The sequence below is a fragment of the Nannobrachium achirus genome (assembly GCF_963921795.1).
Source record: "Nannobrachium achirus genome assembly, chromosome: 20".
In the NCBI taxonomy this organism is placed as follows: Eukaryota; Metazoa; Chordata; class Actinopteri; order Myctophiformes; family Myctophidae; genus Nannobrachium; species Nannobrachium achirus.
This window is the reverse complement of record NC_137827.1, coordinates 51,521,719-51,546,247: the sequence shown is the minus strand read 5'-3', so window position 1 is coordinate 51,546,247 and position 24,529 is coordinate 51,521,719. Positions and strand designations below refer to the sequence as shown.

At 40.7% G+C, this 24,529-nt stretch overlaps 1 protein-coding gene across 1 annotated transcript; it reads right to left on the bottom strand.

The window, feature by feature from the left end:
- ezra (ezrin a) lies at positions 1-24,154 on the bottom strand. The gene is made up of 13 exons (XM_080750751.1): positions 23,959-24,154; positions 21,138-21,221; positions 19,582-19,677; positions 18,282-18,556; positions 16,106-16,189; positions 15,110-15,256; positions 12,570-12,666; positions 11,820-11,983; positions 11,006-11,136; positions 7,328-7,488; positions 5,396-5,488; positions 3,324-3,605; positions 1-2,239 (listed from the first exon to the last, which is right to left on the bottom strand). The coding sequence occupies exons 1-13, from the start codon at positions 23,968-23,970 to the stop codon at positions 2,075-2,077; spliced, it is 1,791 nt and encodes a 596-aa protein (XP_080606877.1). The 5' UTR covers positions 23,971-24,154; the 3' UTR covers positions 1-2,074.
- Positions 24,155-24,529: the final 375 nt, after the last annotated feature.

Genomic DNA, 24,529 nt, shown 5'->3' with positions numbered 1-24,529 from the left:
TGTCTTTCTTAATTTATTTTATGGTATGAAAGAGGAAACATCCATGAGATATTATACATAATATAGACTTTAAACAGAAACCATCTATAATTAAGTCATCGTCATTGTCAAACAAACATTGTTCTCTTGAACATACTGGTTGCATCATAGCTCTGTTCATCGTGGCCTTAAATAGCTCTAGTAGGCTAGCCTATATGCAGACTATTATTAAAGGGTATCTATGGTTATTAAAAGTGTCAATAGGATGTTCCTCAATGCGGAGTGAGACAAGTCTTCATATGCCGTTTCCCACAGTTGCCCCACAAAATGTCAGTGTGTATCATATGTGAACACAATTAAATTTCAAATTGTAAAACCCATTATTTTGAAAACAAGGCGACAATATGATAACATTGTCCTTTGTCACATAAGCCAAATTATTGTCACATTTATATAATCACATTTTCATATAGCCTACTAGAAAAAAACACATTGGCATCATATTGAAACTGAAGAAGAATTGTATTAACCGCTTATTCTGCTCACACACTAAATTATTCATACGTTTGCATTCTTAGATCAACATGCAAGCTTCATCACCAGCAAGAAAACTTGTGGTGAAAACAGTACTTTTACGGTTTCCCAAACGATAAGATAAGAACAAGATCATTTCACGTCCAATTCTGCAAACCACAGAGTGTTGAAGCAAAAAACCAGCCAATTAACACCTCGCGGAGGCACATTTAGACATGCTATTTTCATCCCTCCTGGCCCTGATGAAGGCCAATCCTTCATTTCTATCTTTGTGTGGCTGCTACTATGGGTGAGAATGTACTGTAGCTGCATATTTGGCATTTTCCGGCAGTTACGTCTGTGTTAAATCGGAGTCCGTGTGTTCACCAGCAACTAAACTGTCCCTATTGAAAATGTCCTGCCTTGTCTAATCTGAACCTGAAGTTATGTTGAAGTTCTACGCCAGGGTTCCCCAATAGGCGGCCCGCGGGCCATTTGCGGCCCGCGGGGGGCTACTGTCTGGCCCCCACCAACCCCAGTAATATGGTGGTATAAGAGCAGCAACAACACTAGTATATCGTCGTTGTCGGGTGGAAATCTCGTATCTCCTAATTTGTACGTTCTTTAGCAAATCACACAAGGCCATTGCACAAAAGTAGTGAAAACAGCAGATCTACAAGCACACAACGCCTCGCACCGCGAGGCGTTGTGTGCTTGTAGATCGGCTGTTTTCACTAGTTTAAATCATTTTTAAAATGATAAATTCAAAAAGAACGGTTTTGGACATACAAGATTTTCACCCGACAACGACGAAAACTGTCGCTGGAGTAGTGGGAACGCCACCGTCGCCCACTGCAATGTTATGGCCCTCGGCTTGGTACCCTAGACATAATTTGGCCCTTGGGGAAAACTAATTGGGGAACCCTGTTCTACGCCAAGTGGCTCTACAAAGTGGATTCCAGGGGTTTTGTGGGTTCCCTTATGGGGGTCTGAATTGACCCATACAAGACTGTAACTCTGACAGAATACAAATGGAACCAAATGAAGCGGTATAGGGGAGACCTTGAAATGTAAAAAAAGTTTGAGAAACACTGTTCTACGCAGTATGCTGGGTTGACTGTATGCCAAGTGAGTAATGGAACCTGATGATTCAGATATAGACTCAAGTCTTCTTGTACGAGCTGTGAGTATTTGCCTGTAGGCAAGGAAACATTATTTAACCCTGTGTACTTAGCAGTAGGTCAAATAGTGAAAATAGCCTATCTACAAGCTCATAAGCTGGCGAGCTTGTAGATCTGCTATTTTCACAGAATGTACACCTATGACATACCCAGAATACAGACGCAAGGGTCCATGTGGTTAAACAACCAATATATGATGCTCTCTTCCATACAAAGACACAACAGCTCATTAGTGGCTACAACTCTCATTGAGAACAGGATTTTGTTTCCCCCTCTGTATATTTGAGACAAGTTGTGGCTGGAATGACATAACACTTCAATTACCAAGTGCTTAATAATAGGGCCTCCATCGGATCTTATGGATGTTACCAGGAGATATTTGGATCGCTAATAAGCTCTCTTTACAAGGCCTCAAACTCATCCACCCTCTGTTTGGTGTTGCCCATGCGGATCTGCTTCAGCGTCTTGTATTTGTCGCGACCTTCGCGGACGTTCTCCGTGTGCAGCAGGTCGTTCTGTGTCTTCATGCTATCGTCCCTGGCCTGGGCCAGCTCTGTGCTCAGGTCCTGCGGGAAGTGAAGAGCGTTTTAATTAATTAAGGGTGAGCAAACGAACTGACTCCACTGTGGGCACATATTATATGCAGGGTGCTGTCAAGATTCAAATGAGGTTAAACACATTAAGTCACAAAAGTTGCTGCCTCAGACATTATATTCAACATCATCACCATCTGTTAAATGTGCGCGCAGCTAAGGTCGGCAGTGGATAGTTCGATTCTTACTTGTTATTTTCTCCCAATTTAGTCACTATGCCAATTAACCCTCCCCACACATTTTTACGTTAGCCAATGCTGTTGTACCCTACTGGTTCATCTGTCAATGAGGAGCCTAGCAGTAGTCCAGCCTCTCCACAGCTCCACCTACTGTTGGGGCAGAGCAGTGAAAGGTCTGGCTATGCCAGACTAGTGCATCAACAAAGATTGCCCTCAATAACCGACTTCCCTCCCCCAAACACGGTACAGATGCACGGCCAAGCCAGGTTCTTTACCCCTGTGACACCCGAGCAGACAGTACCACCAATGTATCCCCAGTGGTAGAAAGTAACTAAGTACAATTACGTAAAAGTATTTTTTTTTTGTATTTTTACTTTACTGGAACATTTCCAATTCCAATACTTTTACTTATACTCCACTACATATTTGTATAACTATATATAACTTTAGTTACTAGTTACTTTGTAGATTTTGTATCATTACAAAACATACATTAATCACTTATTAACACACACACACACACACACACACACACACACACACACACACACACACACACACACACACACACACACACACACACACACACACATATATATATATATGTATATCTTTTTTTTTTCAGCCATTTGAAAATCAATCTGGCTAGCCATCATCTAATAAAAGGGAAAAACAGCGCTCTCTCTGTTTTGCTCCTTTTCATTTGAGCAATACATCTGTTCTTGAGAGATTACTCAAGTAGATTTTGTATTCCGGACTTGTAACTTGTAACAGAGAATTTCTACATTGCAGTATTGACACTTTTACTTAAGTGAAACATTTGACCATACTTTCCCCACAGCTGTGTGTGTGTCCCCGGGCCGACAACTTGGACTGACCTTCAGCTGTTTCTGCAAACGTTTGTTCTTTTCGGCCTCCGTCACGCGCTCCTCCTCCTGGCGGTGGTCGTCGATGCCCTGCACCGGCAGCTCGGCGCTGCAGGTGCTGTGCTCCTCGCTGTGCTCCTCCTCGTTGTGCTCCTCCTCCTCGTGCTCGCTGTCCGAGGAGGAGGAGGAGGAGGAGGAGCTGGCGGGGGGAGGAGTGGCGGCGCGCGGCGGGGAGGTCATGGCCATGCTCAGCTCCTCCCTGGTCTTCACCAGGTCCTCCTGCACCTCCATGGCCTTGGGAGTATAGCACAGAGAGCAAGGGCAGATGTCACACTGACCGTTTGTTTTCTTTTAGACCAGGGCTACTCAACTTAAGATGGCTCAGGGGTGCAGTAGATTAGAGTTTATCATGATTGATTATGTGTGACGTTATAGAGTAGATCATGTATTCATTGATTATATTAATATCTAGGTCTGTATGATGATACTAATACTTGATAGTTAGGAGTCGAGAGGTCTTTAGTAGGCCTCAGTACTATTGTTTTGGTAAAGCCTATCTTGTTATGGTACAGCTCGTTCCAGAGGCCTTGAAGCCACAGTATAACTTTAGTGTTTGACCATTCTTCTTGGCAGAACTCTTTTACCACTGCCGTTCTGTTAATTGTACTTCTGTCCATGATATCATGTTATATAAACTTGACCACACCACCACCTAATATAAATTGTCTTGTCTCCTCATTTTCTCATGATTATTGATTGATCTGAATTCCACCACAGGGGCCACTCAGCAAAATACAAAAAGTCCAAGGGCCGCAGGCTAAAAATGAAAGTCCTATTTTGGACGTTTAGACAATGCTTTTGTAACACGCTACACGAGTAGTCTAAAAATTTGTAGTCTAAACACATTTCCATCTATAAGGCCAAACCTCGTTGAACAAAAAGATTGCCATGGAATGATCAATGATGAAATGATGTATGTAATGATATATCTTCTTTTGGAACAAACAAAATGTCAAAAACCTTTCCTAGTGATCTTTCAGAGAAACTGAAATATCATCAGAAAGTATTTATCCAGACTGAAAGTAGACAAAATATATTTGTATTGGTATGACCATGACATGATGGAGAGTTGGTAACCAAATGGACCCTTATAGATTTTTTTTTTAAACTCTTGAGAGTGTAACGTTAATCCATTTGTGATTTAATTTGACACTGTTAAATTATTGTTAAACAACTGCATTACATAATTTACAACATTTCACACAATTACAGATATTGTTACTTTGATTGACCTGTTATCAGTCCTATGGCACCACATCAATGCAGAAAGGAATTGTGGACAAAACCCTATCCAACGCTAACTAAACGTTCAAGATTTTGGGTCTGAGAGGCTAAATGTCATCAAATGGTGGTCCGTGGTGACAAATAAATAATGGGCCTTGATATGAGCATTTTTGAAAACCACTGGACTAAACGATAATTGTGTGTCAGTTCAGTTGTGCTAGTAAGGGAAGGGCTATAATGCTTGTATATACAGTACATGCCAGGCACGTGCACACATAGACATCAAAGGGGGCTTGAGCCCCCTGCCCTTTTATCTGTCTGTAAAAAAGAGCCCTCTCTAGAGCATGAATGCAGTTTTTACTATGGTGAAAGAAATGCAAATGCCCTCTTTCCATGCCTGTAGGCCATACCTGAAGGCAGCATTCAAGAGAATTGCCTTGTCCAAACTATCCCGAACTTGAATGCAGCATCTTATGTTGAAAGAATTGCTCTCTCTGTGTAGAAATCCATGCTGTACGCCACATTTCTTTTATGCTTAGTTTAGTGTGGTATCAAGTAATGAAAATAGCCGACCTCCAAGCTCACAACGCGTCGTGCTGCGACACGTTGTGAGCATGGAGGTCTGCTATTTTCAATATTTTCACCAAAAGGCCCTTTTATAAATGTCAGCCCCTGCCTCTCTAACATTCTCTGCACGTCCCTGACTCCCTGGTACAGTACATGCATTTCCGGTAACCGATGGGATTGGAGGACTCGTTCCCATTGTTGGTGGTCATGCTGCCGTGCCGGAAGGAGCTCACCTTGCTCTGCCATGACTCAGCCTCTTCCTCCTTCTTCCGCTTGTCCTCCTCCAGCTCAGCGATCCTGGCGCTGTACCCGGCCAGCTCCGCGGCCTGAGGGAGCCAGAAGGAAAAACCGTGTCACCACACAGCCCCGTTTAACAACCCATTTAGGCCTAGAATTATTGTAATGATTTAACCAGTGAAAAATAGCAGATATACAAGCTCACAGCGCGGCACCGCTGCTATTTTTTGAAAAAGTCGTGAAAATGTGTGCAAATCTTTGAATATGCGTGTTTTTCAAAGCGAACGTTTGTAACTCAAATTTTGCTTCTGGGGGTGGTCCCTGGAATTAAATATTTTGAGATGCGGGTCCGTGGCCAAATATATATCATTTTGGGGGTCCTTCACATGAAAAGGTTTGAGAACCACTGACATAGTAGTCTCTCAAGAACAGACTAACTGAGCTCCATTTAAGGGAAAAGGACCTTTTCTTTGACGATGGCTAGCCAGATTGTTGACATATAGAAACACAGGTTTTTCAAAAAAAAAACCTTAGAAGGATTCAAAAGACACTTATAGAATCGGGTCAAAATTCAAATCTTCAAGATTTTTCAAAAATAGCAGATCTACAAGCTCGCAGCGCGGCACTCGGTGCCGCACTGTGAGCTTGTATATCTGCTATTTTTCAACAGTTAAAGCATAAAATAATGATACACAATAATGTGTACCCATTCTAAATGGGTTAACTCAGCAACCTTGTTTCTTCCGACACTCCGTCATGTCCCTAGCCGAGGGGGCCAGCAGTGACGGGTAACGGTTGACCCATTAAGACCTGCAACGCATTCCGTTTCACTCTAGATTTTGACCACTTCAACCGGTGTTTTATGCTTTAGCTATTAAAGAAATAGCAGATCTGCGAGCTTGTAGATCTGCTATTTTTGGGGGGAAAACCGTGAAAATGTGTGCAAATCCCAGGGGGGGTGGGGGGGAATTATTTTGGGGGGGGCCCCAGATGATTAGCTTAATGTGAAACATTATTTTCTCAACAGTAAACAAACCAACATAAAGTTCAAGTGTATAGAGAGTATATGCATGTTTCTAAAGTGACAATTTGAGGACTTTTTAATACGTCTAAAATGACAAATTAAAGGGATATTCCACTTTCAGCAGGGAGCAGTGGAAGGGCCTCTCTCCACATACACACCCATTGTAACTTCAAACTCCATTTTAACCATGATAGATTCATTAAAAACACACATTATTTTTTCTGGTGACTCATACTACCCTCCTAATACGTGAGCAGGCCGTGTTTTTTCGACAACTTCTTTCATTTCTTTTTAATAATTATTTGGGAAAATGGAAAAAATGAAATACTAAAAAATAATTATTAAAAAATAAATGAAAAAAGTTATTGAAAAAACACGGCCTGCTCACATATTAGGAGGGTAGTATGAGTCACCGGAAAAAATAATGGGTGTTTTTAATGAATCTATCATGGTTAAAATGAAGTTTGAAGTTACAATGGGTGTGTGTGGGGAGAGGCCCTGGGCCTGGAGGGCCTGGTAACATTTACATCAAATATCTAAATATTCAATAAAGCTAAATTAAAAACTGTTCAGGGTATTCATAAAAGCCTGATTAGATGATAAAATTAAAGTTTTTTTGAAAGTGAAATATCCCTTTAAACATTGGCCAAATTAGAAGCAGAAATTGTGAAAACAGCAGATCTACATGCTCACAACGCCTCGCAACGCGAGGCGTTGTGAGCATGTAGATCTGCTGTTTTCACAATAGAACCGTGTTATACAAAATGTAATTCCTCAAGTCTTAGTGATCGCCAGGATGGGGGGGTCCCCAGTTAAAATATGATTATTTTGGGGGTCGCGGCCTGAGTAGGTTGAGAACCACTGCTCTATAGGACCCACTCCCCTGGCCTGCTGCTTTACCCACCAGCTGTTCCTGACTCTTGAGTTGGTCTTCAGCCTGTCTGGTCAGCTCCTCCTTGGCAACAATGGCCTCCAGCCTCTCCACCTCCAGGCGGGCCGCCTCCCCCTCCACCCTGGTCCTCTCCTCCTCCAGCTTCAGGGCCCGCTCCAGCTGTTCCTGCAGATCTAACGGGACACGGTCAGCAATGCACAATGAATATCGGAGTCGTGCTAGATAGATAGATACCTTTATTATCCCAAGGTGGAAAATCAGTTGCCCAGAGGCAGCACAGCAGTATATGGTTATTTACAAAGTTACAGAGAAGTAAGAAAAAACAAAAAAACAAAAAAAAAACAAGAGCAGAGTACAGTAAAGAGCAAGGTACATCAAGAGAGGGAACAAATAATATATAAATATAGATAAAGTGTCCTTAAGCACAACTATCAAAATAGTACAGTGTCCAAATCAAAAGTAACCATAGCAGTCAATGCTAGTTAGTGCAACAAGTATCTCACTGTCATGTCAAATACAAGCAAAAATACCCCAAACTACTAACACAACCTAATAGTGCAGTGTCAAAAAAGTCAGTGCGAGAAAAAAAAAACTCAAATGAAAATAAACTAGAAAGGCCAGACCCACATGAGCACCCTCCCTGGAAGGTCCTTAGAGGTCAGAGTCAGTACAACTATAGTTCCGTCATCCTAGGTTAGGAAGGTAGTCCTCCTCAATCGACCTGGTGTGCTGCGTTCACACCGGCAGCGACCAAAGGCACAAAGCGGCCGAGTGCGGCCAACTACTGGGTTGATTTTGAGTTGGTTTTGGTCATAGTCTTTTGAATAAAATGTAGCTTTTAGCTTTAGTCACATTCTATTCATCTGAAATTATTTAGTTTCGGTCTACTTTTAGTCAACTAAATATCACAAGATTTTAGCAGACTAAAACTACAGTTGATTTTGTCGACTAAAATGAATTTTGGCGGGCCTTGATGGAATCGTAATGGTTGTACAAGCTCACAACGTCACTCACAGAGCGCAAAACCAGAGTGCAACCAAACATAAAAATGACTTGCCTTTTAGTTCTACTGGATCTTTTTTTTTTTTTGATTGATATTCATATGCATTTGTTATATTGTTGTTGATGTTCTGACATGTTATCTTGTTCATTATAGTGATGTATTATCTGCTTATTGTAAATCGCTTTGGATTAAAAGTGTCTGCTAAATGCCTAAACTGTAAACTGTAAACTGATCCCTTCTCCATTAGTCCATCCAAAACATTCGATTTTTATATTTGTTGACGGAATTTCGATATTTAGTCTTAGTTTTTGTTTCGTTTTCGTCATATTTTCGTCATACCGGTAGTTTTAGTCAACGAAATCAACACTGCTACACTGCTGGTGAGTCACCATTGAAGTGTTGTTCAAACCACAGTCACAATGTGTAAATGAACAATGCAGGGTCAAATAGGACAGGTAATTGATTTACAGAACAGAGCAGGAATTGTGGGGAGAGAAGAGGAGTGGAAATGGTGAAAAAAAAAAACATTTGACGCTTCACCTCGTCACTGGAGGGCAAAAAAAAAAAAAAAAGTTCAGAGCGGCCCAACTTGATTAATAGCGCATTGCGCCTATCACACAGTTACAGTACAAGTGTCAGTGTCAGTTTGTAGCTTCATGTCTCTGGATGTCTTGTTGTAGGCGGTTTATGTGCCGCTGCTATAATCACCTATTTTGGGCAACACGTCACAACAACACGTCACAATGCATGCATTCATTGTGAGCTTGTAGATTGGCTATTTTCAGAAAGACTTTTTTTTTTTTTTTTTTTTTTTTAAGATTTGTTTTGGGGCTTTTTAATGCCTTTATTTGATAGGATAGTAGACTGACAGGAAATGGGGAGAGAGATGGGGAATGACATCTGGCAAAGGTCGTCCGGATCAGGAATCGAACCCGCGACGCCAGCAGGCATCATAGCCTAGTATGTGGTATGCGCCTTGACCACTAGGCCAACGGGCGCCCCCAGAAAGACATTTTAAAATAGTAGGCCATTACTGCTTAAGGTAAAAATCTGAATCGGTGTCATCATAATGATGACATCAGTGATCTCCATGATGTCTTTGAAGAACCACTGATGGGCACTCAGTCGGGTCCACAGCAAGTTTGAAGTTTGTCTCAGTGACATTGGTGGACGTGTAAACACAAACATAGTAAGAATATACTAACATACTGTATCTGTATGCTACTGATAAAGGAGGAAGTATGTTAACATTAAGCATCAAACTAATTGTGTTTGTTTTTAGATTAATGGAAAAATAGGGGCCTCAGGTAAGGTTTAATTTTCAATTTTTGACTGGACTGGCGTCTTGTGTGTGTAAACGCAAACCGGAATCTAGCCTGCTGTGCCGGCCCTTCCGTAAACAGCAAAAGAAGTGATGTATTTGTGTTACATAACCTTTGTTATGAATAGGCTATGCACATACATGTAGTCAAGTCAACCATCAGCCAGTGAAACGTAGAGCTGACATTATTGTTGTTTGAGGTCTGTACATACAGCTGACAAAATCTCATGTTTTGTGAATGATGAAACTAAGTGAATCTCTCAGTTACACCAGCATTGCTCTTGTGAAGTTATGTAGCTACGTAAATGTAAATATAACTTTCCCAGTCATTTCTCAAGTCATGTTTCACCATGTAGCTGGTACAGTAGCTTGATAAACGCTACAGTGGCAAATCAACATCAAATAGCACAACAGATGAAATGACTTTTGACTACAGTAAGGCCATCACATCAAAAAGAATTCTCTATCTCCATCCATGTGTAGCTTTTATACATGTCATGTTTTATTCTATCGCTCATACAAGCCTCAATGCAACAAGACTTCCACATGTGTTCATGTTCATGAAGAACAGTGAGATCAAAGAGACAAAAAGATAAACCACTCTCGGCAAATCCTGTTTGGACTCTCTGTTCTCCATGAAGTCATGAGGGGAAAATAAACAGGCTGTTTCAGGCAACACAGGGTGACTAATTCATCAGAAGAGTTGTATTTTTGGAAGTGGTATTTCTTTAACAGCAGGGGGCAGCAAAATGATTGAGTGTGCTCACTGCTCAAGCATCAGGAGGAGGCTGATTATTAATGTCAGTAGTATATTAAATAATACTTAATAAACAACAAAACCATGGCATCATTGAGGGCCGCTCTAAATATAGGATGCTTGGAAATCTTCCTACTGTAGCTTTTCACTTTCCTGCTATACCACTAAGAATAACTGTAATGTAATACAGCTAAATCCGTCCCGTTCTTTTTAGACACTTCTACTCAATTTATGAGAGCAGGAAACACGTGTGGATGATGCTCTTGTGTATACATTAGACCAGTATTTCTCAAATGGGGGTATGTGTACCCCTAGAGGTACGCGGGGTTACGGCAGGGGGTACAGGAGAAAATGGGAATATGTATTTTACGGTTATGGGTAATAAGCTAATGACAAAACAGTCTTTGTGTGAACCTTCTCATCTGTAAATTGTTAAACCAAATTACATTGACTAGTACAACTGTTATTGAATACTTATTGGCATTGGAACTGGACTTTTGACGTACATTTTATAAGCAAAATGCTGTAGCCAGTGGAGTTGGCTTCAGAAATCAGTAGAAGGCGGAACTGCAACTAAAAATGTTTGAGAACCAGTGCATTAGGCCTTACCTCTCTCTGCTTTCTTGGTTGATGCTTCAAACTTTAACAGCCTGATCATCAGATCCTGCTTCTCCCTCTCCATGTCTGACTTCTCTTTCTCTATGGCCTCTCTCTTCTTCTTCTCACTCTCCAGCTGGGCCCTGGACGACAGGACACAAGAAACAGGCTTAGTTTTTTCTTTATTTTTAGACTGACAGACATAAACAGACAGATATATAGGTGTTCATTCATAGATACACATATTAATTCAACATATTCACCCATAGGGATACAGTATATATTGTAATCACCCTAAATTGTATCACAGTACGAATAGACTGCAAAATACAGAATCCCGAATCAGCACCGGATAAAATGTCACTCTCAGAGTTAAATTAGTCTATGTGTTCCAATAATGCAGTGGTTCCCAATCTTTTTAGCTGGCCGTGACCCAAAAGAGAAATTAAACATTCGCCCGGGACCCAAATTAGTGAAAATAGCAGATCTACAAGCTCACAACGCGCCGCTTTGCTCCGCGTTGAGAGTTTGTAGATCGGCTATTTTCACTACTTCTTTATTATTATTATTATGATTATTATTTTATTCATGGTATTTCTTAGATGTGTTTGCTTGTTTGTTTGAAAATGTATACAATTCTTCAATTTCTAAAAATGAAATTATACATTTCAAAAGGTTTTCCATCTTTTGAAATAAATTTTAAATGTTTTGCAGGAAAAGAAAATGGGATTTTGTGGCCCATATAAGAACTGGTCCGTGACCCACAAATGGGTCGTGACCCAGACAGTGTTTGTGAAGCAGTGTAATAAATGCATCTCTCCCTCACCTCTCCATCTGTTTCAGCTGCTTCTCCTCTCTGGCCTGGGTCTTCATCTGCTGCACCTCGATGCTGTCGCTCTTGCGACGCCGCATGTACAGCTCATGGTTGCCCATGCACAGCGCCAGGATGCCCTTGTTGACTCTCAGGCGAGGTGCTAAGAATACGAAATCCTGAAAAAGTACATGATGACAATTAGCCAGTAGCTATGCCCCTCCCAAAAAGCCTTTGTCCAATGCTAGCTTAGAATAACTTCCCGCTTGCCAAGGTTTGTCATGGCAACAGCCTTGGCAAGCTGCAGGGTTGCTAAGCTAGCATTGGACAAAAGCTTTTAGGGGAGGGGCATAGCTACTGGCTAATTGCCTCGGTTTATGTGGCGTCCTTTTTCATTTGGAGACCTTCACTGGCTTTACTTTATTATTATTTATTCATTTACTTCAGACAAACACCATGTACCCATAAATATAACATTTTGGGAATAGTAAAATATATTCAAATATATTGTTCAAATATATTTTAGGGAAAATATATTTGAATGACTAAAACATTACTTTAAAAAAAAGAGTGTTTCATGTTTCTTTATGGCAGATTTCCTTCAGGACAAGCAATGTCAACGCAATTGTGTAATTTGAATCTAATCAACACCTACTCAACCTAGAATGTTTACATTTCACATTAAACAATGTTAAATTGATGTGTTAATTGTGTTAAAAAAATGTTAATTGAAAGACAAAATAAACTTTCATCTGAAGCACTTACAGGAGCTTTCTTATCTATGGGCTTGATGATGAATTTCTTGTCGTTGAAAGAAATGTTTCTAATTTCACTCCAGGGAAATCCAATCTTTGGGGTTAGTCTGCAGACAAAAAGGACAGACAGAACAGACAGATGGTCATTTTGACAGTAAACAGTTCACGCGACGTTCATTCCGAGAGAATTGAAACACACTTCAGCATTCTCACGCTGTAACACTGTACATAACTGTAAGGATGAAGTCAATGACCTCTAAAAATAAAAAAGTGGGTGGAACAAATAGAACGCGAATCAAAACCAGCGGCACTTCTCTCTCCTTTTCTTTTTAGCAGATACAATAAATGGCTGCATAGCCTGAGATAACCTGACAGCTTTTTGGGATGCACAGCATGTACTGGTGGCAGATTATTCACGGACGGGCGGGGAATGTGGCACCCCTCTGTTGTGGTGGATTCAGAAGAATTAGGTCAATGGCCCCTTAAAAACAACAGCCATGCGGTCAAACATGATAGTGTACAGGTTGACAGTTATTAGGAGAGTAGTACTGCCGGGGGTCAATGACTCAAAGGATTGACTCCCAGACTGTTGACCGTGTCTCGTCTATCAGGGCTTCTGGTCTGTTGGCATCGCAGTACATGCAAACACACCTAAGGTTTTGGTATGAGGTCATTGACCGAATATCAAAATAATATTATATATTAACAACAGGGTTCCCACACATCTTTACCAATTCATTTCCAAAACTTTTCCCAAACTTTTCCAGAATATTTAACCCGATTTCCAGGACTATATAACAATAATTCAGCTCAATAACAAGTCGCTAACTCCTATGTGAAATGCCCCAAAGACAGGCAGTGTATGCCAGTGGTTCTCAACCTTTTCGGGCCGTGACCCCCGAAATAATCATATTTTAACTGGGGACCCCCCCACCCTGAGTTGAGGAATTTTGTATAACACGGTTTTATTGTGAAAATAGCAGATCTACATGCTCACAACGCCTCGCAACGCGAGGCGTTGTGAGCATGTAGATCTGCTATTTTCACAATTTCTGCCTCTAATATTTGACAATTTGGCCAATGTTGAATTTGTCATTTCAGAGGTATTAACAAAATCAATAACCAAAGACAATGCATAGCTATTTTTTCCAGGACCTTCCAGGACCCTTGATCAATTCCAAAACCTTTCCAGTACTGGAAAAATATTTTTCTAATTTCAAAATATTTCCAGGAATTTCATGACCGTGGGAACCCTGTAACAATATATATTTGCACTTAAACGTGCTATGATTTTTTTACCGTATAAACTTTGATGTAATGTAGTGAAAAGAGACAGTAAGTGTGAGTATTTGCGTGTGTTTATGAGAGACAGAGAAAGAAAGAATGAACTAAAACTGCACTCTGTCGAGGTGCCAACTTGCGTCTTGTGCACAAGTAGGCCATGTATGGCCTACTTGCGCACCAGCAGAGCGCGCCATGAGGTGCGCTCACCACTGGCATCACTAGGAATGCTGGTCCCTCATTGGCTGTTAATGATGACGTTGCCAGAAATGCTGAGCCCTGATTGGGTTACAGGCTTAAAGGACAACTTTAGTTTTTTACAACAAGGGTTCATATTTTAGATTGTAATTAAAGAATATAAAAGATGAGCGTTAAAATGATTTCATTTACTTCTTTCTATTGTTTTAGAGATTCTTATTTCAGTGGTTAGGGGCATGCGTACTAAGTGGCTAAATATGTCATTTTACACAGAATAAGCCCATTCCCAAGATACAACGCAACCTTTCATGGTTGGATGTGACTTATGGGGGCTAGAAGTGTTACTGTAAATAGTAATAAAGAAACAGCTGGCTTATTGTGTCTAAAAAGACATATTTAGCCAGTTGTACGCATGCCCCCATGCGTACGCATGCCCCACATTTTAGCACGGTAAACGCGATAAAACAATAGAACGAAGCAAATGAAAACATTTTGACACTCACTTTTTCTTTTCTCTAATTATATGGTTGTCCTTTAAACACACAGACACCTGCAGACATGCCTACCTACATACGCAGCCGAACGCAGTACTTAGGCGCTCTGCTGGCGCAAGTAATAAGAGAAGGAGAGCATGGGTCAGAATTGACCAAACAACATTTCAAGTGCAGGGCCACCCAAAACGTCCCATTTGTCACAGACTGGGGGACACTGAGTGGTTGAATTCACCCTTTGTCAAGTCCCGCCCATTGTCCTGCCCCTCTCCACACCCATTGGTTGCTTTGACTTGGAGGGACATTCAGTGGGACAGTCCATCCACTGCCATGTTAATTCAGTTGCTTCATATTGTTATTCTGTGGGCTCAATTCTAATTTCAAACTTTGTTTCAGTCAATTGGAGCTGCTCAGTGGCAGCATAGTGAATAAGCATGTTTTTAAATGTTTTTATTTCTCCAAAAATTATGTTTTAGCTAATTCAACATAAAAAAGGCGGAACCAGGGCGGGACAAGGCAGATAGAGCCTGCTGGTTGGTCAGTCAGGGACCAACCAGGAGGCTAACAAAGGGTGAATTACCTGTCGTCCTTCTCATAGATGTTGAGTCCAAGAGCATCTACTCCCAGCCACAGGTCTGTGCCCTTCTTGTTCTTAATCTCAAAGTAATTCACGCCATACATCTCCAGATCCTGGGATATCTTCAGGTACTCCAGCACAGAATCTTCCCTGTTCAGAAAAAAACAACAAGGATGAGTCAAAAGTGAAAGAGAAACAAAAGCAATGTTATATCGTTCATTTACCCTTGTAGTCAATTTGTAACTTATGATATCGCTGTAATGTGAGATTGTCGGATCGCTGTGTGATGTTGACGTTGAATGTGTTGCATTGTTTTTAAGTTACTTCTGCATTGCTTTCACAAAACACCTTCAATTGATGCACACAAAGACTAACACAAACAGAATAACACAACAGAATGTTATTGGTATTAAAATACTTTTAGCAGCCAAAATGTCTTGATTTGATTTGATTTTGGTAAAATAAATACAAGTAAACAGAATACAACTTAAACCCAGGATAAAGGCCCATTCCCACTGGGCCAGATAACAGATAAAAAAATCTCTTTCTCCAGATATTTTTCCATTCAAAGTGGATGGTAGATACAGATTAAAAAAAATAGCTGCCACAGATTTTTTTTATCTGTATCTACCATCCACTTTGAATGGAAAAATATCTGGAGAAAGAGATTTTTTTATCTGTTATCTGGCCCAGTGGGAATGGGCCTTAAGCATGATAAAATAATGTTTTATTGGATATTGTTTATTGTACAAGTTTCCAATGGGCCTGTCATGACAAAACACAACTCAGAAGTTACAACTCAGATAAAATGACTTGTCAGTTATTGCTTAAAAAAACTATTAATAACAATGTTTCTGAAAGTAATGTGTTTCATGACATAGTAACTGTATTAATATTACTTGCAAAGGTAATGGATTATATTACTTAATTACTCAAGTGAACCTATTACTAGTGTATTACAACAGCACTGAGTTTGTGTGTAAAGTGGTATGAACTCACTTCAACATTGCTCTGTGCTCCTCATGCCAAACTTGTATCCTCTCCTCCCACTGTTCCTTGGACATCTTGTGTTGGTCCAGCACTCTGACGGGACAGAAAGCTTATCAGTAACCATCTGGTCAAAATGTAAACTGTCCATGTATACATTGTATATGGGGCTAACTCAAACACATACAGTACATTGTTGTGACTTACTGTAGGTTCTTTCTTGTATATGGTGAATGAGTTTCACAAAATGTGGTGGCGAATGAATAACAGTGGCCCCTTGAAAAACACCAACCAACTGTAGATATGTGACCACAGCATCAACTATGTGTATGTATACAATACACATACTCGTTGGAAGAAACTAAGATTGATTCTGTTTGAGTAGTGAGGAGTAGGGATGGACATCGGAATCGGCCAAAAACAAAAATCGGCAGGTATGATATCAAACCGGCCGAATCGGTGACCGGCAGGTCACTGACATAAATACCGGTTTTATGCCAGTTGTGTCTATAGCACTGCACAGCATGATGCTCTGGTACTGTGACTAAAGTAAACATTAGCAAGTAGCAGCCAGTCTACTTAGTGGCAGCCTACAGAATACAGATGGTGCTGATAACCTTTGCAATGTAAGGATAGATTCCATAATCCTGTGTCAATGTCGTCTCCAAAAAGAAGGGGGGAAAAAAAGCATGCGTCACCTGCTTTCCTCCTGCCTAGTCCAGATGGTCATATTAAACTGGATATTTTCTGTGATTTTGGATATTGTACTATTGTGATTGATTTGGCATTATTGTTCTTCTAGCTTATTGGTATTCAAATTGAATATGTCTTGTAGGCCTACTTGGCTTGAAAAAAGGGTATTAGAGCAACCCTATTTTCTAGTTCTTAGCTAAAGAAATCGGTATCGGAAAAATCAGTTTTGGCAGGTCAAACCTTCATAAAACCGGTGGATCGGTATCGGCCAAGAATTTTGCAATCGGTCCATCTCTAGTGAGGAGCTACTGCAATAAAACGCAATACAAACTCACACCCAGTGTGAGGTGAGTGGTGCTATATATGAGTTAATTTCATTAAGCTTCCCGGCGAAGCTTGGCCAATGTGACCCTGGCCAAGCATACAGACAGACAGACACCAATTGACCAATGACAGTTCGGACAGACACGGGACAAACAGACAAAGCCAATTGTAGGAGCGGTTAGCACTGCTCAAAAATAATGCAAAAATAAAAATAAAGCCCAAAAAATCCCAAGACTGACATTTATTTTCCGACCTCATCGCAATAGGTGATTTTTGAAACATGGCGCACTCAGCACACACCAATATTTGGGGTGTTTCTGAACTGCCTTCACTGAATGTGTGTTCATTTTATAGAAGAATCTTCTGAAGATTTATTGTAATCCATGCTAGTCTGGCCAATTCAAATACTCATATCTTGAAATTATAACTGCTTTTTAGTTTGATCACTTTAGTTTGATCACTTGGCTAGCGTTTTGACTAGTTTGTCATTCACGGCTTTCACGCCACAGCCAACGCTACACCTCCCCCTTATTTTCTTTTCCGCACTGATCTCAGAAATAGCCCCTATGGCAGGGGTGGGCAACTTTGATGATGGTGAGGGCCACTATATTTCCACCGTCACTCCAGAGGGCCACATTGCATATTGCTACATCCTACTTTGTCATTCTAGTATCTCATACAAAAGAAGCAAAAATAGCCGATCTACAAGCTCAAAACGCATCGCGCTGCGATGCGTTTTGAGCTTGTAGATCGGCTATTTTTGCTTCTTTTGAATTGGAATCCTGAATGATTTTTTTGTTTGTTTTTAATTGGAATCCTGAAATGTAACATTTTGATTTAATTTCAAACGCATTTTGTTATATACTCATGTTAACTTTATGAACCTAAATACAAAAACAATGGACATAAAAAAAAATACATTTTAATACTACTATACTAGTCATTAAGCTACTAATATAGACTGATGGAATTAAAGCAGATCATGGTTGTAATATGTAAAATATCAGTATTCTGGTATTAACCTGAGGGCCGCATTAAGTGAAGGTGGGGGCCGCATATGGCCCCCGGGCCACCAGTTGCCCATGTATGCCCTATGGAGTCCTCAAGACTGAAATCAGTCCCCAGGACTGAGAACTTTAACCCCTGAAAAAAAATAATAGATAATTTTCACCTCTTGGGCAGCAGGCGCTCAGATGCCAGGTAGCCAGGCTGGTTCACAGACTTATTGAAGTCCCCGAACTTGGACTGAACGGAGTAGGAGGCCAGCAGCACGGCGGTCTCTGGAGGGCAGTAGATCTCGTCTGACAAGATGTCCTCTTTGACCTGCAGGAAGAACAGCCTCTGGGTGATGTCCTGGATCAGCTCCTCCGAGGCCTCCTCTGGGTAGAACTTGGCCCGGAACTTGAACTGGAGGGGGTTCTCCTTCCTCACCTCCTGGGCGGTGACCTGAGGAGCAGAGGGAAGGGAGAGAAGGGTGATGTAGTCAAGTGTAGTTTGGTGATAGTGTGAGAAGAATACAGTGGAATAGACCAGAGTGCCATATTTTTAATTTCTAGATCAAGGGTCTTCCACAGGGGGTCCTCCAAATCTTTGTGTGATAGAGACCTCTCCTTTATATTAACCACTTGCCAAAAATAGCAGATCTACAAATTCACAACACCTTGTGCTGCGAGGCGTTGTGAGCTTGTAGATCGTCTATTCGGCAAAGAGGTTTGGTGTAGAGGGGGAAAAGAACAGACTAGTATAGTGAAAGGTCAAATGTATTAAGTATTGACGGTTCAAGTGGTTAAATATCTGAGAACACAAATTGACATGAATCCAAAATACACTGATGATTGGGCTATCAAACAATGAAACTATATGGAACCTATGAAAAAAGGTTGTGAGGGTCCCTGCTTCATCTCTCTCTCAACTAATGGGTTCTTGGCCTGAAAACGTTGAAGACCCCTGTTCTAGATAGTCAGTGTGCCATGTCGACATTAATTTTAATGTCAGGCCATCAAAATTCTGACATATTTTGATGGTCAGGAGTCAGGACATTCTTATAACGATCAGTAGACTCAGACCAATAACCCACCTATCTCCCAGACTCCCTCCTCAGTCAAAGTTCAGAATTTTAATGAATGTAGAATTATGTGTAGTAGATTATAACTTACTGCAAATTAGGTGACTTAATTGAATTGACCACGTTTAAAATACACTGATTTTAAAATATAAATCCTCTCTCTCACACTTCTGCCAGTGTGCCATCACTCTCCCTCTGCCAATGTTGGCACCTGTGCCTAAGGTTGCCTACCCCTGGAGTAGAGTGTTATCACACAGTATTTTATTTGAATTTTTATTGAACTCCAAAGAGCGGTATGAAAGGCTAAAGCAATACACACAGTGAAATGGTGCTGTTTGTAGACACATATGTACAAACAAACAATGAGAACAGAACACACAGATTCACGCATAATTAGCAAATTTACCTTTTTGTCAAATTTCAGCCACGAGACAAATCCTTTGGTGTCCACGAACTGCAGTCCAAAGTACCAGACTTCTCGCAGGCCGATGGTTCTCACCACCTTGGGGAGAGCGGAGAGAATGCAAGGACATAAGTGTACTGTAACAGCAAGGTGGACTAACTGTTTTCTGAAAAATGTATGTTTCTATGATCAGTGGTGCTCAAACTTTTTATGTCAAGAACCCCTAGAAATATATGTATTTGACTGCCGACCCCATCTCAGAATATTTTGTTCCAGGGAAGAAGCAAGACCTTTCACTAGTTTGCGTCCCAGGCAAATGTCTAACTTCTCTTTTGGGTCTCAAGCTAAAAGGTTTCGGAACCATTGCTATTTGCTATACTTTATTGTACGACGCTGGGTTTGAAAAAGTGAATGGACAAGTACATGAAATGTTCCAGATACTTTCGTGGCCGCATTTCTGCAGATATACTTTGTACTTAAGCCCAATCATTTGATAAACTGCACAGCATTGTATTGGAATACTGTCTACAGCTGACACCTTTTATTCAATTTCCCAAATGCCTATACTCCAGATGTGGTTGCACTGTGTAGATGTGCATGCCCTCAAATCCAGTACACTCATGCTGTTAACCTGTATTCATCCACTGAAAGGTAGTTACATGAAATTAAAGACCCAATGACATGACTATTTTGGGTATTTTATTTTGAAGTTTCAGTTTGAAAAGGAAGCCTGTGTTTTTCTGAACCAATGCGAGGGGATCAGCCCTTCAGGCGATGGGATTTAAAATCTGAGTAATGGGAGTAATGGGAGCCAACAATGGGAAACAAACAGGTGAATGTAATCAAAGGTTAATTTATATGCAAGCAGACCTGTCTATGTCATCACTTTTTGAATTTCTGTTCACAGGAAGTAATTAAGAATGGCCTATTTAGGGACCTTTGATATAAATATACACAAAGCTTGTTTATTTTCTATTTTTTTTTGCATCTAGTGTTAGGTCAGCGTCTTTGACATCAGTGCCATGATAAACACTAACACCTGCTACTTTAATCAAAGTAATGCATTTACACACAACACGTTGTAAGCTTGTAGATCATTTTTCTTTGGTGAGTGACACCATCGCACAACAAAGGTATAATGAGGCTTTAGCTTCACAGTGCAAACACAGCTCAACTCAAGTGTGGATTAACAGCCGTGCTCAAGGGCAGTGCAGTCCCTAGCATAACAAACAGTGGGTCGAGACCAGTAAATATTATTTTTTTGTTTGCTTTTAGTTTCTTTCAAAAATGAAAAATGAAGGGGAAAGGCAAGTTTTCAGGAAGAAAATCAAACATTTTTCAAAACATATTCATAAAATCCAAGGAATTCCATATATTTTTTTACATTATCAAGAAGTAGTGAAAATAGCCAATCTTCAAGCTTACAACGCGGCGCGACCCGGGAACCTAGTTTGGGTCCCGGGAAAAGGTCTTAATTTCTATTTTGGGTCTGGAGCTAAAAGTTTTGGGAAGCCACTTCATTACAAGACTGGTCTGACCGCTATGTACAGCACACTGACCTGGTCGTAGAGCTGCTTTCCTGTAGTGTTGGGGTGGAAAGAAAACTCCAGCTCCGCATCCATGGTGGTGACCCGAACATTGACCTGCAGCAGAAAATATACTTTGTACTTAAAGCCACATCATTTGATAAACTGCACAACATTGTATTGGAATACGGTCTACAGCTGACACCTTTTATTCAATTTCCCAAGTGCCTACAGTATACTCCAGATGTGGTTGCACTGTGTAGATGTGCATGCCCTCAAATCCAGTACACTCATGCTGTTAACCTGTATTTCACTTGGATGGCAGGGGCCCTCAAAGAGACCATTGTTTATAGCAGGGGTCAGCTACCTTTTTGAAATGAAGTGCCATGTATTTATTTTAGATAAAGTTCAGAATTTTATTGAATGTAGGATTATGAGCAGGATGTAATTTGTTGCAAATTAGGTGGCTTAATTTAATTGATCATGTTTAAAACAATATTTGATTTTAAAATATAAATCCTCTCTCACACTTCCTCACACCAGGGACCACCCTCCCCTGTGCCTAAGATTGCCTACTCCTGGTTTATAGTATCTATGACACACACACACACACACACACACACACACACACACACACACACACACACACACACACACACACACACACACACACACACACACACACACACACACACACACACACACACACACACACACACACACACACACACACACACACACACACACACACACACAGGAATGGTAGGTAGCAGCTCCCTTGACGGTAGCTACAACTGTTCTAAAATATTTATTCTTTGCTTACGGTTGTGTCTGAACTATACCTTTAAGTCAGAACTGTGAAGTGGATTGTTCATAAACCATAATTGCTTGCTATCTCACTAGACTTTGGACTACCCTTGTGAAGTATACTACAAGGTTGCTCAAAGGGAGATTAAAATATCCAAATAGTCAGTGCTTGCCAAGATGCCTTTAGACTTTACTTGTAAGATCAGATATTACAACAAGAGCAGTTCCCATTATTTACTATTAGTCAATGAATTTGTAACTTTGTTTGTTCAATAGTAAACATAGTTTACAAAGCTAACAATGTCTAACGTCATTATATAAGCTACTTTGACAATTTAGTGATGGTCACTTTAGTTATTGTAACTTTGTTGAAAGGAGAAAAGGCATCACAATTTGAGATATTGTACAACAAATTGCACAGAGTGTGCAATGACCCTTTGACAGCTCTGAAACAGCATCGACTAGTAACAGAGTTACACAATCCTTTTTATGAACTTACACTAGAGCACGCCCCGGGAGCTATAAAGATAAACTCACTGAAACTTAGGTCACAAAACCAATATCCGTTAATAAAGACCGCAGTCAAACTTTCCAACTGTTTCCACCCTCCATGATGATTTGCACAAGATACCATCTTTCGTACTCTTAAAAGTTTCAGATCTTGATAATGCATTCCTTTTCACTAGCAACCACAGTTCCTTTGAATTGTTTTTACTCAATGAGTTGGAGTATTTCCTTTGGCAAAGCAGTTATCCAACCGTGTACTGCGGCCAGGGTCTTGTGATTCAGTGACATTGCTGCTTTACCTTTTTCACCTTGCTATAGTTTCTATATACACATCACACCAGCGATATCTTCTATTTTATCCACCTGTTTAGACAGGAGCCTAAGAATTACACACACCAAACACTTCATACCAAGATGATTATAAACCTAACCCTAACCCTCAGTAAAACCTCAGTAAAACTAACGCTGGTGAATGCTAACCTGGTGAAATGCTAACCTGCCGACGCTGGTGAATGCTAACCTGGTGAAATGCTAACCTGCCGACACTGGTGAATGCTGACCTGGTGTCTCGGAATGGGGATATATCGTAATGGAAAACCGTTACTGCATGATTTCTGTCATTAATGTTTCCACATTACTCGTAAATGTGAGATGTTTCTCATGCCGCAAAAATGTCAGAGAAACTGAGTCAGGCGTCCGTATCAAGAATGACCCCTGTGTGGGTCGCTTTCTCCTTGGAATGCCGATAAGAGGCCTGTTCTTGGTGCTCATATAGAGGGTGGGTAGTTGTCTCTTATCACCAAGGTTTTCTAAAGACTATACAATGCCACATTTCAAGAATTCCTATTGTGGATATTCTAACAGCAAATATAATCATTTGTGGTTTGCTTTACTTTTCAGGATCTCCCTTAACTTATGTGGGGGAAAGGTAACGGTCCCATTTGGAGAGTTAATTACAATAGCTATATTATGCACAATCAAAAGAGAGTGTGAATAAAGCCAATTATAGTGTAAAAAATATCAAACCATGCAGTTACTGTATGGGCTGTTTGGGAAGGCCATTCAGGCAATTCACACGTAACATGCAAATGCACACAGCCAGCAAAACCTAATTCTTACCATGAAGTAAGTATGACATCGTCATGAATGTGAGGGGTATAGGTCACTTTGGTTAATGAATACATTCCCGGAAGGCCAGATCTCTCTTCAGTTTGACTCGCAAGTTTGAAAATGAAAGAATCTAGAAGACAGCTACTTGACAAAGACATAAGCAACTAAAATAAAGTATGATAACATCTTACTGAGATATTATTATTAACAACGGCTACTAATAGGATAATAGGAAAATGTGCTCTCCACAGATCTCCTATAAATATTTCATTCCCAATACACACAAGACGATTTCTTTTGAGCGTAAATCCACGCATGGTTTATCAGCGCGCCAAGTTAACCGCTCACTTCACACAAAAGGAACACACATTGTTCTAAACACATTCAGTTACCTTAAACTTAAACATCTTCAAAAATGTGAAAGTCTTACCGTTTTGGGCATCTTGACTCCGAACGGTACACCAGCTCCAACCAGAAAAAGAAAAGACCACCGTTCCCCAACCTGACTGAGAGTGCAGTGGCCTTCCTTCCCCCTGGCGGAAACCTGATAAAGAACACTGACTAGCAGCTCCTGCACAACTCCCACCGGCGGCACACTCAAGGGTAGGGCTTTATGACCTTTGAACTCGGCTGTGGATGACTCCCAACGCTGTCGCGGTAGGTGTGACTTAAAACCCATTTAGGGCCTAGAATTATTGAATGCTTTAACCGGCGAAAAATAGCAGCGCGGCACTCGGTGCCGCGCTGCGAGCTTGTAGATCTGCTATTTTTGAAAAAGTCGTGAAAATTGTGTGCAAATATTTAAATATATGTATTTTCAAAGCGAACGTTTGTAACTCAAATTTTGCTTCTGGGTGGTCCCCGGAACTAAATATTTTGAGATGGGTGTCAGTGGCCAAATAAATATAATTTTGGGGGTCCTTCACACGAAAAGGTTTGAGAACCACTGACATAGTGGTCTCTCGAGAACAGACTAATTGAGCTCCAGTTACGTGAAAAGG

Coding starts and splice junctions, on each gene's coding strand:
- ezra (XM_080750751.1), bottom strand. Junction 15,257..16,105: donor GAGCACAGAGCAATGTTGAA/GTGAGTTCATAC, acceptor TTTTCTGAACAG/GGAAGATTCTGTGCTGGAGT. Junction 5,489..7,327: donor TCAAGAGTCAGGAACAGCTG/GTGGGTAAAGCA, acceptor TGGCTCCCTCAG/GCCGCGGAGCTGGCCGGGTA.